The sequence below is a fragment of the Saccostrea cucullata genome, unplaced genomic scaffold (genome assembly GCF_032062105.1).
Source record: "Saccostrea cucullata isolate Sc308-1 unplaced genomic scaffold, CSIRO_AGI_Scuc_v1 ctg5350, whole genome shotgun sequence".
Lineage (NCBI taxonomy): Eukaryota > Metazoa > Mollusca > Bivalvia > Ostreida > Ostreidae > Saccostrea > Saccostrea cuccullata.
Genome location: NW_026929568.1, coordinates 9,954 through 26,977, shown reverse-complemented (window position 1 = coordinate 26,977; position 17,024 = coordinate 9,954). Strand labels below are relative to the sequence as shown.

Below are 17,024 nucleotides of genomic sequence, written 5' to 3'. Positions count from 1 at the left end.
CCTAACCAATGTATGATTATTGAACAATATTTGATGGGCGCATCATGCTGTGGCGGGGCACTTTATTTTAAAATGCCATTAATTTTTCTCTAATTCATAATTATCTCCCCTTGGAAAAGGGCGTGGCCCTTCATTTGAACAAACTTGAATCCCCTTTACCCAAGGATACTTTGTAGCAAGTTTGGTTGAAATTGGCCCAGTGGTTCTTAAGAAGAAGATGAAAATGTGAAAAGTTTACAACGACTACGACGACAAGACAACGACAACAACGACAGACAATGGACAAATTTTGATCAGAAAAGCTCACTTGAGCCTTCGGCTCAGGTGAGCTAATAAGTATATTAAAGAGAACCATATGTTCAGTACAAGCTGACAAAAGCCATAGCAAGAGTACAATTCTGACATAATTTAGTTGATACTTCAGGTTTTTATAATCAGGAAGTTAAATGATTGATACCGTAAATCTGCAAATTTTTACGTCCATTTTATTTTGCGAATTCGGGTCAAAATGCTGATGATTAATTTTTACGTTTCAAAATTTTGCGAATGACCACTGCTTTGCTTATATTTTCTTATTGGTAATTTATTTTTAAGAAAAATATTTTTGCGAATGCAATGAACTCGCAAATTTGCTAAAAATTTATCTACAGCAAAAATTTTCAGATTTACGGTATGCTTTAATTGTTCTGACCTGTAATTGGTAGAGACAAACAAGAGGCCCATGGGCCACATCGTTCACATGAGCATTGTGGCTCTGAAAAAGTAGAAATTGGTTTATTATTAAAAAGTTTAAATCCAAAAATGTTCCCATGAACAATCATGGCTTTGCTTGAGAAGATGATTTTTTAAAGAATTTTCCTATGTATATCTACCTAAATCGGCCATTGTGGCCCCGCCCTACCCCCGGGGGTCATGATTTGAAAAAATTTGAATCTACACTACCTGAGGATGCTTCCATATAAATATGATCAATTATGGCTCTGTAATTCTTGAGAAAATGATTTTTTTTAAGAATGTTCATATCTATTTCTATGTAAAACTTTGATTGGCCATTTTGGCCCCGCCCTACCCTGGGGGTCATGATTTGAATTTGAATTTACACTACCTGAAGATGCTTCCATATAAATATGATCAATTATGGCTTTGCGATTCTGGAGAGGAAGATTTTAAAAGAATTTTCCTGGAGAGGAAGATTTTAAAAGAATTTTCCTGTATATTTCTATGTAAAACTTTGCTCGGCCATTTTGGCCCCGCCTTACCCCCAGGGGATTTGAACAAACTTGAATCTACACTACCTGAGGATGTTTACCCACAAGTTTCATCTTTCCTAGCACAGTGGTTCTTGAGAAGAAGATTTTTAAAACATGCCAAAAAATTTTCACTAATTCCCAATTACACACGTATCGCCCCTTGAATGAGGGTGTGGCCATTCATTTGAAAAAACTTGAATCCCCTTGACCCAAGGATGTTTTGTGGCAAGTTTGGTTGAAATTGGCACAGTGGTTCTTAAGAAGAAGATGAAAATGTGAAAAGTTTACAACGACAACGACAGACAATGGACAAATTTTGATCAGAAAAGCTCACTTGAGCCTTCCGCTCAGGTGAGCTAAAAATGGAAAACATAACTATCTCATTTTTCTTTTGAATTGGCTTTATTTGGAAGAGTAACCTACATTGTAAATGGTACAAGTACCGTACAATACTTAAATCATTTTAAAATATGATTGATTTTCCCATTCCCTCTATTTAAGTGGACTGGAAATATCAAAAACAAATTTGAAGTGTTTTATAATGCCAATAATCATCGGGAAAAAAGTATATAAAAATCCCATGGAGCAACTTTACTGAACCGTATGAAATAAAAACATATTTGTTATATCAATAGTATGATGTAAATGGAAGTAAAATTTAGAGAGCTTGTATAAAGGTAATAGTGTGAAGATTTCCTTTAATGATCAGATGTAAAGCATAGTTTACAGCATATCTATAAAATAATACTGTTTATATATAAATCTTCAAAACTTTTTAATAATAATTAAAGTAGAAATTAACTTACCTCGGTACATTTTATATACATATACATATGCAAATTTCATGACACGTGTGCACAAATAAAATATTTTCAGTAACGTGCACACTAGCATTAAGCATTTCTGGACAATGGACAAATCAAATACAAAAGGGAAGAATCTAAATAAAATATGATATTAAATTAAATCATTGTTTACTTTAAAGGTATTCTACTAGTAAATGCCCATCAAAAAAATTGAATAAATGTTAATTTCTCAACTTACTAATTGAAATCATAAAATCATCACTCATTCTCAAAAAGCACCTATAAATCTAATGTACACAATCCTCCTGGATTTACGGATACAAGTTTTTGGAATTTGGCATTATTAAAACAAATGCCTAGTATTATCACAGTTAAGCTGTAGATGCCGATTGCACTGAGAGGCGAGCTGCATCGTTAAAACCGTCGGCTACGGTGATCTTCATTCCACTTTCTGCCAGAATTTTCTTGGCTTCCTCTACATTGTTACCTGTAAAACCAGTTGACAGAGATTTATCAAATCTTAAAAATTTGATTTGTGGAGGACAATTAGACCTTCCACTTCATTTTAAAGTCCATGGTAAAAAGGCATGATAAAAAATCAAAATACACAGTAAAACATGCTTATAGAGAATATTCTGTTAATGAATTGATGCTTATAAATAGTAGGGATGTCAACGAGTACCCGGTTAACCGGGTACTCGATCGAACGTCCGAGTATCGAATACTAAAATCGGTACTCGGTTACTCGGATGTACATTTTTAAATAATTCTAAGCTTATTTATTAATGCATTAAAATATCGGTTTTAAATGTAAAATGTTCATTGCACTTGTACATACAGTAAACAGGTTTTCCTGAGCCTCTAAATGACCGTTATCGCCTGTGGCAGTGTTTATACAGTAATTACCGTGACCAAGCACCTGCTACCTGGCATTCTCACCGTCGGCTGTCTTCTACCCTTATGTTTAGTTTGTTCTATAATTATTTGTTTTCATTGAACATCGTTTAAGATCTATTATGTTTAATATGAATTAGATAATTTTGTTAATTCTCCAGAAACCGTAGATTCTCGGGGAAAGAGACAGACGATATTGCACGTGCGATTGTTGATATGGATGCGTTTGATTACGTGCCAATTAATGCAAATTATTGAATGCAAAGGTTTTAAAAATTTTATGTCCATCGTTGCACCAAACTACAACATATCGTCTCGTAATTTTAATGAAATCAATGATCGAAAAGCGTACGAAGATCGTAAATCCGCTCTGTTAGAACTTGATCAAGTTGATACTGTACATGTATAGCTCTGACGACTTATCACTTGGACGTCAAACACATTGATAGAGTTACATTACAATTAGGGAACAGATTATTTTTTAAAACAAAACCATTGTGAGCCATTTATGATTTTATATCTCGTATTTATCTGATAAATAGATTGGACTTAAAAAATGTTAGATTAAATTTCGTCGGGCACAAAGTGGTCATAATTGTTACAACACAGGTTACTGTAAACCTCCCATCAGACCATGTGGTTTTATTTCAATGTTTTACAGTTATCAATTAACTTGTTCATATTTATTTAGACTTTTACCGAGTACCCGGGTACTCGATCGGAAAAACGTCCGAGTAACCGAGTATTAAAAATTGACCGATTTGACATCCCTAATAAATAGCAAAGTGATTTTCATTCTGTGTTCATTTTATAATGTGAAGCTTTATAAACAGGTATAACGAATAATACTTTTAACAAATCAGAACAGCCAGTCACGGGCACTTCATTTTAACTGTGTTTTACTGTTGTACATCTAATTACTATAAAGTGCTTTGACTGCAATTTACATTTTCATTAATTTTATAAGCCATTGATGGATTTTGTTTACTTTTTTGCTAATGTATCTATGGAGCTATAGAGTTTGCTTTGTTTCAAGGTAATATGTTTTGGCACGTTTTTCAGATCACACACAGTAATAAACAGATCCACATTATAAATCTTCAACACACATGTATGCAGTTATTTACCTTCTAATCTGACTACGAGTGGAAGCTCCAGATGTAATTTCTTACTGGCTTTGATTATCCCTGTAGCAACAGTAGCACAGTTTACAATACCTCCAAATATATTCACTAAAATTGTCTTCACCTGAAACAAAATATAAATTATACATCAAGCCAAGAAAATATTAGAAATAAAATTTAAACCCCTCATAAATTTCTTTTCCTGAATGTATTATGAGTACATATTGAATTCATACATGTGAGTCTCCCATGAGGAGAAAGAAAGCATCATGGACTTGCTGTTCTGACACCCCCCCTCCGACATCTAAAAAGTTAGCTGGTTCCCCTCCGTGAAGTTTGATAATGTCCATTGTTGCCATGGCGAGACCAGCACCATTCACTATAAATAAATATAATATGCATTCCTATATGATTTCTTAGACAAGAACCATGGGCCAAGCTTCCCTCTAAAATTATTGTCTTGATAAAAATTGAGTAAGTTTGTTGAAGATATTGCACAGAAATTTTCATAGTTAACAAACCGAGACATCCTATGCTCCCCTCCAGGGCTATGTAATTCAGTTTTAGTCGACTAGCTTCAATTTCTCGGGGATCGGTTTCTGCCATATCATCCATAGCAAATACTTCCTTCTGTCTAAAAGCAGCATTGTCATCAAAGTTGATCTTGGCATCAAAACAAACAACTGAAAGAGCAGGAAAACAAGAGGCCCAGGGGCCACATCGCTCACCTGAGCAATTGGCTAGGAAAAAGCACATACCAGATCATATCAGAACTGAAAGTTTACTGAGAGGGGGGAGGGGGCTTGAATTTAAACCCTCCAGGGGTCATGATATGTACAAACTTGAATCTAATCTACACAACCTAAGGATAATTCCCTATAAATATCATAAGGTTTCTTTATATATTCTTATGTAAACTTTTTATACGTTATTTGCCCAACCCTACCCCTGGGGGTCTTGTTGTGAATAAACTTGAATCTACACTATCCCGGGATGATTCCACAGGAGTTTCATCTTTCCTGTCTCAATGGTTCTTGAGAAGATTTTTCCTATATATTCCTATGTAAAACTTTGATCGGCCATTTTGGCCCCACCCTACCCCTGGGGGTCATGATTTGAACAAACTTGAATCTACACTACCTGAGGATGATTCCACATAAGTTTCATCTTTCCTGGCCCAGTGGTTCTTGAGAAGAAGATGTTTAAAGATTTTTCCGTTACATTCCTATGTTAAACTTTGATCAGCCATTTTGGCCTTACCCTACCCCCCGGGTCATGATTTGGGCGAACTTGAATCTTCATTACCTGAGGATGATTCCACAAAAGTTTTATCATTCCTGGCCCAGTGTTTCTTGAGAAGAAGATTTTAAAAGATTTTTCCACTATATTCCTATGTAAAACTTTGATCGGCCATTTTGGCCCCACCCTACCCCCGGGGGTCATGATATGAACTACCTTGAATCTACAATACCTGAGGATGATTCCACATAAGTTTCATCTTTCCTGGCCCAGTAGTTCTTGAGAAGAAGATTTTTAAAGATTTTTCCTATATATTTCTATGTAAAACTTTGATCGGCCATTTTGGCCCCGCCCTACCCCCAGGGGTCATGATATGAACAAACTTGAATCTACACTACCTGTGAATGCTTCCAAAAAAATTTGATCAATTGTGGCTTTGCCATTCTCGAGAAGAAGATTTTTAAAGAATTTTCCTATATATTTCTATGTAAAACTTTGGTCGGCCATTTTGGCCCCACCCAACCCCCGGGGCTCATGATATGAACAAACTTGAATCTACACTACCTGAGGATGCTTTCATATAAATATGATCAACTATGGCTTTGTTATTCTTGAGAAGAAGATTTTAAAAGATTTTTCCTTTATATTTCTATGTAAAACTTTGGTCGGCCATTTTGGCCCCGCCCAACCCCCGGGGGTCATGATATGAACAAACTTGAATCTACACTACCTGAGGATGCTTTCATATAAATATGATCAACTATGGCTTTGTTATTCTTGAGAAGAAGATTTTAAAAGATTTTTCCTATATATTTCTATGTAAAACTTTGGTCGGCCATTTTGGCCCCGCCTAACCCCCGGGGGTCATGATATGAACAAACTTGAATCTACACTACCTGAGGATGTTTCCCCAAAAGTTTCATCTTTCCTGGCACAGTGGTTCTTGAGAAGAAGATTTTTAAAAGATACCACCATTTTTTCATTAATTCCCAATTATCTCCCCTTGAATGAGGGCGTGGCCCTTCATTTGGACAAACTTGAATCCCCTTCACCCAAGGATACTTTGTGCCAAGTTGAAATTGGCCCAGTGGTTCTTGAGAAGAAGATGAAAATGTGAAAAGTTTACAACAACGACGATGACGACAACGACGACGACAACGACAGACAACGGACAAATTGTGATCAGAAAAGCTCACTTGAGCCTTTGGCTCAGGTGAGCTAAAAAGGAACTTATTACATGAAAGGAATGTAGACTACAATTACAGTTTTAAGCCAAAGGGGAACACACTTTGATTAACAATGAGAAAAAAAAATGAATTATCAAAAATTATTGATGAACATTGCTACTGTGGAATCATCGCTGTTTGTTGGAATCCAATATTTATAGATTTTTGGATCACCCTCTCTCTCAAATTTACCTCCCTGTAACTTTTTCAACTCATCAAGTTATCGAATCTTCCATACACACGAGTTAGTACCCATAAAATTACATCAACCCAGGAACCAGCAAAATCTATTTCAACCTCAAACACTGACCCTGACCAATTAAAATGATTCCACCGTAACAAATATACCCCATATCAATGACTCCATCATAGTAACAGATAAAAATACTTCTACAATCATTGCTTATCAAGACCAAAGATGTGTGTAGGAAATCCCTCAAATTGTCAACCTTTCAGAATGAAAGATAATTAGTATGTTGACATCCCTCAGTAGAGACCTAATTGTAAATTTATTTCATTTGGTGTGTATGACATTTGGCGGAAATTGATTTTTTAATAGGTTTGCATTTATTTAAATTAGTGCTCTCTGAATGTGCTTTAATAAGAATATGAGTAAATGACATCTAGTGATGTATTTGATTTAGCGGAAGATGATCTCCGCGAATAATATACACGTCCAAATATAATACATTTACAGTATCAATTTTGTTATTGTGTATCCCCTACCTCTGCCATCAGGGGTTTCTCCGAAGGGATTGATTTCCACCTGTGTGGCGTCCACTTTAACAAACAATTCATAAAGCCTACGAATCTGGTCAGCTGCCTGAAAAAAAATAAAGGGGAAAAAACTGTGGATCATGTAACTATAGGTATACTCTACAAGTATTGAAAATGAAGTCACACAAGAAACTTGTAGGTCTCTTAACAAAAATAAATGTCATCTGTTTAAATTGATATCATTTTGTAACTAGAAACCCTGATATAGTGAATGGATTAATGGACTTTTGCAAGAAGCACTGAATTTAACTTTTGACGGTTTACTTTGACATTTTAACCTGTATCATGTACGGATGTACTGAATTGACAATAGATAAGAAAACCTTTTAGTGGTCATAGGTATGGTATTAATTAGGGGCACTAACATGTGAAAGTTGGGAGTTGAAAGTAAGGGTGGTTGTAGTTTTCTTCAAGGACAACTTACATGTGTATTCAAATGCACTGTTATTTACGTTGAATGAAATGTCGAGCTAAATATTAATATCGTAAAAGAGCTTCCCTAGTGTTAAAGTAAGCCGTCAACTGTAAAAGTCAGCAATCCTTGCAAAAGTCCATTACTGTTTGTAGATTGTTGCCCTGGAATCCCAGCTTCTCAGCCACTGACAGACATTGCCTCTCTGTGACACTAGTCATTATATCTACTGGCTCCTGCAAAAATGATAAGAAAAAATTATTTAAAAACATAAGTGCAGGAAAAAAGTAAAAAAATGCATGCATTAAAACGATTGGTGCCTTGAACAAATCATACTAAAGACTAGATGAGATCTCGTTGCAAGCAACAAGTAGGTCTTCCGTCCGATTTTTCGATAAGATATGATTTTGGCAATGATCTTTGTTAAATCATAATGATATCAAGACTTAGAAAACTCTCCTTTCATTAAATTCTGTTACTTTCTACTATAAAATAATTAAAATACATGTTGTTATCATAATGAATGAAAGTCTTTTGGCCCCTAAGGGCCCCTTATTTGAGGGGTCAGACCCTTTCTTCCTATCCAATGATAAGGTTTTTTATTTTAAAGATTTTTTGTTCAACAACTATTAAGATATTTCTTTTCGTTTTCGCGATATGAAGGATAGAAAAATTTAGGGGCCAATCCTTTATATCCTTAATAGGATGTTTTTGCATATATAGATTGGTTGTAAAATGTTTAAAAGACAACACTGATCATCTTTTACTCCATTCCGCTTATCAAAATATTTCCCCTTTTGGAGATATAAAGAATCCAAGAATGAGCATTTTGGTCCCTTATGACCCCTTATTACGTAACATATTATCACAATTTTTCAGTGCATTGATGCAGATTGTTATGATAAACATTTTTGCTTCAGTTATTTATAACAAAAAATTGATAAATAAAGAGCTATAGATGAGAGACTTTTGGCCTCTCTTTGCCCTTTATTTAAGGGGTCACACCCCTTTTCTTTATATAAAATGATAGAAAATCTAGTTCTGAACAACTTTTATTATCTATCTTTTAACAAATTATTGACAGGTATCAAGATATCAGAGAAAAAGTGTTAAATTTTGCGAGATATTTCCGAGCCTATTTTTTGGCTCAGGCGAGCTTCAACGCCTTTTGCGCTGGAAAGATATAGACTCAAAAAAGCAATTCAGCATACCTTCCTCTACCTTCACTGAAAATCTCAAGTCAATATCTTAATTCGTTTTGGATTGATTGCCAGGACAAGCCGACCCTCTGAAAATCAGTAAATCGTCCATATCTCACGACCGGAAGTGACGACGTACATATATAAAAAAATTTCCAATAAGGTTCAGACCAATATCTATCAGATCTGAAAGTTTCGTGAAAATCGACCAAGCCGTTTCCGAGAACTCGCGTGCACAAAATCGGTAAGAAAAAAAAAGAATAATAATAATAATAGGGAAAAAGAAACCAAAGACCTTAAAAATGTCACATACTCATACAATGGCTCACCAGTACATCCTTTAAAGCCATTTAAAACATTGTGACATTGAGTCAAACTATACTCAATCCCATATGAATTTCAATCTCAATATAAATTACTTTATACAAGTAAATACATATTTTTTAATTGTGTTCAGCATCATTTCTCTTTAGTATATTATAGTGATCATACGATGTGATTTACAATGTTTTGAATGTGAACAATCCCTCCCCCCTACAAACCTTGATAATAGAGTGTGGGTCTGTAGCGGCAGTTTCTTCTATGTCCATTCCTCCATGCTTACTGCCAATTATCACTGGTCCTGCAAATGATCTGTCTAACACAATGGCAAAGTAGGTCTCCCTGGCTAGGTCTAATGCCTCGGCCACCATCACCTGGTATAAAAACAAACAGCCATACTGAAAGTTACTTCTGTATGAATTATAAAAACCTGCCTACCATCACCTGATATGAAAGCAAGCATTCAAAGTATACTTCTTTATAAATTATTATTTAATAAGAGGCCCATGTGCTACAACCTCACCTGAGTAACTTTGACTGTGCTGTTCTTCTCCAGATTCTCCCCTTTGTAATACCTAATGTGGCCTTACCCTACCCCAAGAGTTATTGATTTGTACATGTTGTACAATTTAGAATCTACACCACCCAAGAATGCTTCCATATGAGTTTTAGATCTACCCCCTAATCTTAACCACCCCCTGCACCCAATTGGAATATCTTATCATAATAACCACCTTATTTCTGCTGTTTCATGATTATATCCCCATTTATAGGAACAGACTAGAATCCCTTTTTAAAACTTCATTATACTGTGTACAAGGTTGATCCAGTGGTTCTGGAGATGAAGAAATTGTGTGAAAGGGTTATGACAACAACAGTGTGTGAAACTAAACAGGAGAATGAGATAGCCCACAGGGCTATCTCATTTTAAAGTGGGATAGACCTTAGAGAAATGGGACTGTCCACAACAAAAATTAAAGACGAAAAAATGCACTCATTTTTAAACATGTATTCATAAATTATATATTTATTAATACGCTTGTTTTCATTCATATATACAGGTATATATTTCTAATCGTATTTATTTTATTGATGAAGTATATGAAGTATATGTATCCATTACATTCTCATTATTACCGGTACCTTGTCAAAATAAAGTATAAAATCAGTGTCCGACAAAAATATTTGCCGTGTTAATTTTCAGATTCGTTGCAAATGAACTTCATTCTGCAGACAAGTTTATGTTTGTGAAAGACACAAACTCTTAAATTATCTTTGTTGCTTTCCCTTTTATGACTTTTAAAAATTCACTTTGTGTTTAATCTCACGCTTCCATCCAGTAACCAGCGGTCAGAATTCGCTATGACAAATGTGCAACAGGAAGCGAACATTGGATAAAAGTAGTACACGATCACCGTTAATTTGTTAAAAGATACGCAATGTTCTGAATTTTGAGATTTAATGATAATACTTTTAACACAGAGTAAAAAACTATGTCTCAGAATCATTTTATTTTGAACGACATGTTTGATTTTTTATTCAATCCAGAGACGTACAAGTGTATAATACGTCTCTGTTTACGTCTCAATTTACTCATGGCCAAAATTGGGATAGACAATTCAGTCTTCTTGAATTCAGATCGGCGTAGCCCGAGTCAACTTGGGATAGATTCGGACTATCGGTCAGGTGTTAATTTCGCACACTGCAACAATGACAGACAATGGCAAATTTAAACAGAAAAGCTCACTGGTCTTGGGTTAAGGCTCAGGTAAGCTAAACATATACGCCACACACACACTCAAACCTTTGACACTTTGACTCCATCTCCTGTTGTTTGTTTTGTCTTTAGTTTGTGTCCCAGCATACTTGTGACCAGACCCTCCACTTCACTTGGGCTACAAAATGTATGGCAGAGAAAAAGAATTTTCATGGCTTTTTCAGATGCAGATTTTATTAGGATTTTTAGCTTGTACAAAACTAAGATAACAGTCTATAAAAATTAGTTACTACAACATCATGTCTTTCATGTATCAAAATAGAAAACTTTTTGCTGTAGTTTGGAATCAAAGGTTGTAAAAAGACTCTTTCTATGATGAATCTAGGGAGATCAAGTTATCAAACCAATCAGTGATAATGCATTAATATTCTATTGATCCAAGAATCTACATTGAGATCATCTGATAGCTTACTTCTTTGTGAGATGGACTCCTCCTTTGAATCCATTAGAAAACACACCTTTCCCTCTGCCTCCAGCCAGAATCTGAGCCTTTATCACATATTCATCAACCTCTAAAAAAATATAATGTATTCAAGAACTGCACAGGAAGAAGGGATGCAGTGCATTAAATTTAGGTAATAACTAGAACTGTCCAAACGGGACAAAATACCCCCCGCTGGGTTTTTCAGAAGTAAGTTTTTCCATAATAAAAATATGTATCACACATGAATTATGAAATTTTTCTTCCAGTGACCTTGAAGTTTCCCAAATGACCTTGCATCAATGTCATGACATGCCCTTGGGTCATGGGCAATTTTTGTGTGAAATGAGAACCTACCAAGTTTATCAATAAGAAAGATATGGACCGGACATGAATTATGAAGTTTTTCTTCCAGTGACCTTGAACTTCCCCAAATGACCTTGAATTAAGGTCATGACAAACCCTTGGGTCATTGGCAATCTTTGTGTAGAATGAGAACCTACCAAGTTTATCCATAAGAAAGATATGGACCGGACACAAATTATGAATTTTACTTCCAGTGACCTTGAACTTCTCCAAATGACCTTGGGTCAAGGTCATGACACACCCTTAGGTCATGGGCAATCTTTGGGTGAAATGAGAACCTACCAAGTTTATCCATAAGAAAGATATGGACCGGACACGAATTATGAACTTTTTCTTCCAGTGACCTTGAACTTCCCCAAATGACCTTGGGTCAAGGTCAGGACACATCCTTGTGTTATGGGCAATCTTTGCATGAAATGAGAACCTACCAAGTTTATCCATAAAAAAGATGTAGACCGGACACAAATTATGAAATTTTTCTTCCAGTGACCTTGAACTTTCCCAATGACCTTGGGTCAAGGTCAGGACAAATCCTTGGGTCATGGGCAATCTTTGCATGAAATGAGAACCTACCAAGTTTATCCATAAAAAAGATGTAGACCGGACACAAATTATGAAAAATTTCTTCCAGTGACCTTGAACTTCCCCAAATGACCTTGGGTCAAGGTCATGACACACCCTTGGAACATGGGCAATCTTTGTGTGGAGTAGTAGATTCTAATGTCCCTCCGTAAGAAAGATATGGACTGGACACGTTTGCACAGACAGACGGACAGCTAGACAGACGGACAGACGGACAAGGTGATTCCTATATACCCCCCAAACTTCGTTTGCGGGGGGTATGAAAATATTTGATTGACATACCACATGATTTCTCTCTGTTGCAAAAATTTTTAATTTTGTTGATTTTTTAAATTAAAATAGTGTATTGTCATTTTTCTGGCATTTTAGCTTTCAGTCTGTGACATGAACTTGCCCACTTGACCTTTAATACGCCCTATCATGTGCAATATTAAAATTTTATTAATTATACAAACATACATGCAAACATATTATTGATTAGATCTTACAACATTTACAACACTGCTTTTTGCAAATGAACAGCTCTCACTTGGGCCCATGAGGGAAAGAGACAAATAGGATGGCCAAAGAACACCTAGTGATGCTGTGTTGAGAAAGAAAGAGAACTGGGTTGGAACAGTTGGAGGAAGGGGCAGGTTGTTACCAGTGAACGCCGTAAGTGGCATTCTTTGTTGAAAAGCCTCATACGTCCTCTGGACAACAGAGTGGAGAAGTAAGTATGTTTTGCATATAACCTTAAGCTAATACCAAAATTACCTTGAGTCTAGGTCACAGAACAACCCATACAAATGACCTTGTGTCAAAGTCATAACATTCCTAACTATCTGACCATGACATAAGTAAAGCCTTTGCTAAGTTTGAGCTTCAAAGTTTCTCCATTAGGGAACTTGGTTATGCACTCTTTCTGTCAGTGACCTAGATCTCAGCCAAATGACCTTCTTGAACATTTTGAGGGTTTGATCACAACCTAAGGTTAATTGTAGGCAATCTGTTTTAGCATGAGTTTCCAATGTTTCTGTTATGCAATCATGACCTGTACAAGATAGCTAACAGAGACAAAGTAATCTGTGACCCACAATCATTGGTGCAGAAAATTTAGTTTTAGACAAATATTTACCTAGTTTTTTGGCTGCTGTTTTGGCCTCTTCGACGGAGCTGCAAACAACAAACTTCTGACAATTGATCCCATTATCCAACATAAGCTTCTTGCTTTGATACTCCTGTAGACTCAAGCATCTTATGGAAATACAGAAAACATTCTTCTGCTGTATAAAAAAATATGTGAGTTATAAAAAAAACCACTTGGTAAGTACAAAATAGAATAGAATATATTTATTATTCCAGATCAGGGCCCTTGTAGGCATATTACATACATGATTATTAAATCATATAGTACATGTGAAGTATGTTTAATTTGGCCGAGGCTATACGCACGACGGTCGTGCTAATTACCGATGTTATCCGCACGACGGTCGTGCCGACAACTAAAGTTATTCGCACGACGGTCGTGCGAATTATAAACGTTATTCGCACGACAAACTTCAAAATTAATTTATATTATTTAATTATACGTTTATTAATTTGTATTGTATTTTTACTTTTATATGATTTTTTTTACTTGTCATTCTGCATCTGTACGTTGAAATTCAAAACAAATTTTATTTATTAGACATCCGCAAAATGCCTTTTCCATGCTTCCTATTCAGGAGTTCCTATGCAAGAGTTTTTTAAAAATGTGATTTAGCCAACTTTTTTGCATTGATATGATTTTTCCAATAAAAAAAAGAAGAAAAGAAAGATCCCACCCCCCCCCCCCCCCCCCAGAAAAAAAAAACAATTTAAGAAAAAGCAATTTTATGTCTAGATATGACCATGTAATGATGGTGTTTATTTCCTAAGCACATTTTTTACAGTGTACTGAACGAATATACGACACTCAAATTTCAAATTTCTAAATACCCTTGACATGATACATGTACCTGGACCACTACAATATAGGAATCAAGATTACGATCTCAATATGGTAATAACTAAAAGAACAAACAAGGTTACCCTCTTTCATGTGTTGTGTTTATCTAAAAATAAATTAAATTTCGCATTTTTATAATGAGTGATAGTTTTCTTATTTGTAAAATAATGCTGTACTTAAAATAATAAAGCATAGAATAAATTTAATCTAACAGCATAATTATGATTACCTCCAATTAATTTCTCAAGTGCGGATCGACATCAGAGAAAGTTCGTCTCGTTGAGCAGTGTGAAGATAGTAAGTTGTTAGAACTTGTTTCTTATCCTTTTGGTTACCAATAAAATATTTTCAAAACAAAACAGCAGTGACAACTGTATACATTTTTCTCTTTAGGTTTATCTAAATTTAATAAATGTAAGTGATTTTGGGTCCGTTTCTTCTTTTTTTTTATTTACTTAAAATAAGTTTTAAATCGTGCAGGTTCGAGGCAATATGTGATATTATTGTATATTTTTAAGGGTGGAGTGGGGTGTTATTTTGGAAATTCAAAACATTTTTATACATGCAGTACAAATCACAGGCACCTGAAGTATGGATAATACCCCCCTTTTTTTTTCATGAAAAAAAAATGTAAGAGTGTATAATACCTCGAAAATATAAAATTTCCCCGTCAAACACATCTATATGTCGTTATATGCAAGCAGATTGAACTTTTTCTCACGTTTAAAGAATGGCCCTATTCGGTATAATAAAAATTTTATTATACCGAATAGGGCCATTCTTTAAACGTGAGAAAAAGTTCAATCTGCTTGTAATGACATATAGATGTGTTTGACAGGGAAATTTTATATTTTCGAGGTATTATACACTCTTACATTTTTTTTCATTAAAAAAGGGGGTATTATCCATACTTCAGGTGCCTGTGGTACAAATAACGAAAATGCAACTAATGAATTATCATATTTTTAAACAAAACAAGATTAAAATATACTGGGTTTTCTCTCTGTCATTTTGGGGACTAGGGGTCGCCCCGGTCTAAAAATCCGCGAGGTTTTTTCATACTTGAATCCTTCAACTATCGCAGTTCTACGTGTACTTGCCGCATGGTCAATTTCTCGACCGTGGGCGCGATTCACGTGCACAAGAGGTACTTATATAGGGACTTATAAGTACACATCTCAAAAAATTAATACGGAAAATAGGACATAATATTTTGTTCATATTATAATTTTTACGTGAAGTATTCGGAAGAAATAGGAGAGAGAGAGAGAATTAAAAAACGAGGGGGGGGGGGGGGGGGGCTGAGACCGTAAATAAAGGGAAGTAGGCCTATATTATTATTAGAAAAATATTTGTGTACAGCCTATAATATATAATTTTTGCTCCAATCAACATAACCTTGGATAAATGCTCAAGAATTAAATAATACAAAGGATGAATAATATTAATTTTAAAAATGTTTATCGCGGCATGACGAAGAATATTCAATAAAGGCAATTTTGAAAGCAAATAAAGGAGTATTATAATTTATTTTATGTATCAAGTAAATTATATTATTATTTTTTTTGGGGGGGGGAGGGGTGAAAAATATAAGTTCGTTGTACATGTAATGGTTTGGGCCGTGGATATCGGCCTGGATAGCTCAGTTGGTAGAGCACCTGACTAGAGATACAGGGGTCCCGGGTTCGATTCCCGGTCCAGCCATACATTTTCTCCTTTCCTGTTACAGATTTGGTGCCGTGACCAATGGTTGGGGCCGTGGATATCGGCCTGGATAGCTCAGTTGGTAGAGCACCTGACTAGAGATACAGGGGTCCCGGGTTCGATTCCCGGTCCAGCCATACATTTTCTCCTTTCCTGTTACATACATATCACAGGCACTTGTTTCGTATACGGGGTACCCCGTATACGAAACAAGTGCCTGTTGTACATATATATATAATTTCCGCCACCAACAGCGTTGTATACATGTAATTAATGTTAGAGTTATCTCTCTTGTGTCGTGCGGATAAGAACTGTAATTAGCACGACCGTCGTGCGGATAACGAAATTTATCGGCACGACGGTCGTGCCGATAGACACTTCCGTTTAATATTTTCAATTCTACAGTGCTACTCTCAAAAAGAGTGTAAACACTAAACAGCACACCAATCACAGCTAAAAGCCCTGTATTTACATGTTAAAAATTGTTTTGGGGTAGTTTATTTCGAGTTACATTTCTGGTATTCTTTTTATAACAAGGTCAAGTGTTATCAGCTGATAACAGATAGGCCTAAGTGGGTTGTCTATGCAAAACATTGGGAAAAAATGTTATACCACCGTATCTCGTACTTATTTCTATAATTAAGACTCGTCTTATTAACCCAATTTTGGAAACTTACCTTCTCTTTCTTAAAATTCTGCAGAATGGAGCTGAAATTAGACAATTTTCGATACGTCCGAAGCATGTTCATGGGCGCAGACATATTTCTGTGATGTGTTATACGTCATTGGTTTGAGTGGTATAGTATTTTACGGATAATCGTAAAAATACAAGAACGGATTATTTGGATCACTCAAGCAATCAATTTTTCAATGCCAGAAAAAGACTAATTGTGTATCAAAAATTGAAAATATTAAAATTTTCTTTTTTTCACCAAAAAGCTAAGCAAACAAGTAAAT

General features: G+C 35.4%; 1 protein-coding gene across 1 annotated transcript; it reads right to left on the bottom strand.

Moving 5' to 3' along the window:
* Nucleotides 1–1,633: 1,633 nt before the first annotated feature.
* On the bottom strand, nucleotides 1,634–16,860 carry LOC134281253 (succinate--CoA ligase [GDP-forming] subunit beta, mitochondrial-like). The gene is made up of 11 exons (XM_062763731.1): nucleotides 16,745–16,860; nucleotides 13,512–13,659; nucleotides 11,438–11,537; nucleotides 11,053–11,143; nucleotides 9,470–9,622; nucleotides 7,875–7,964; nucleotides 7,266–7,362; nucleotides 4,596–4,757; nucleotides 4,311–4,453; nucleotides 4,078–4,198; nucleotides 1,634–2,543 (listed from the first exon to the last, which is right to left on the bottom strand). The coding sequence occupies exons 1-11, from the start codon at nucleotides 16,826–16,828 to the stop codon at nucleotides 2,428–2,430; spliced, it is 1,305 nt and encodes a 434-aa protein (XP_062619715.1). The 5' UTR covers nucleotides 16,829–16,860; the 3' UTR covers nucleotides 1,634–2,427.
* Between the last annotated feature and the right edge of the window lie 164 nt (nucleotides 16,861–17,024).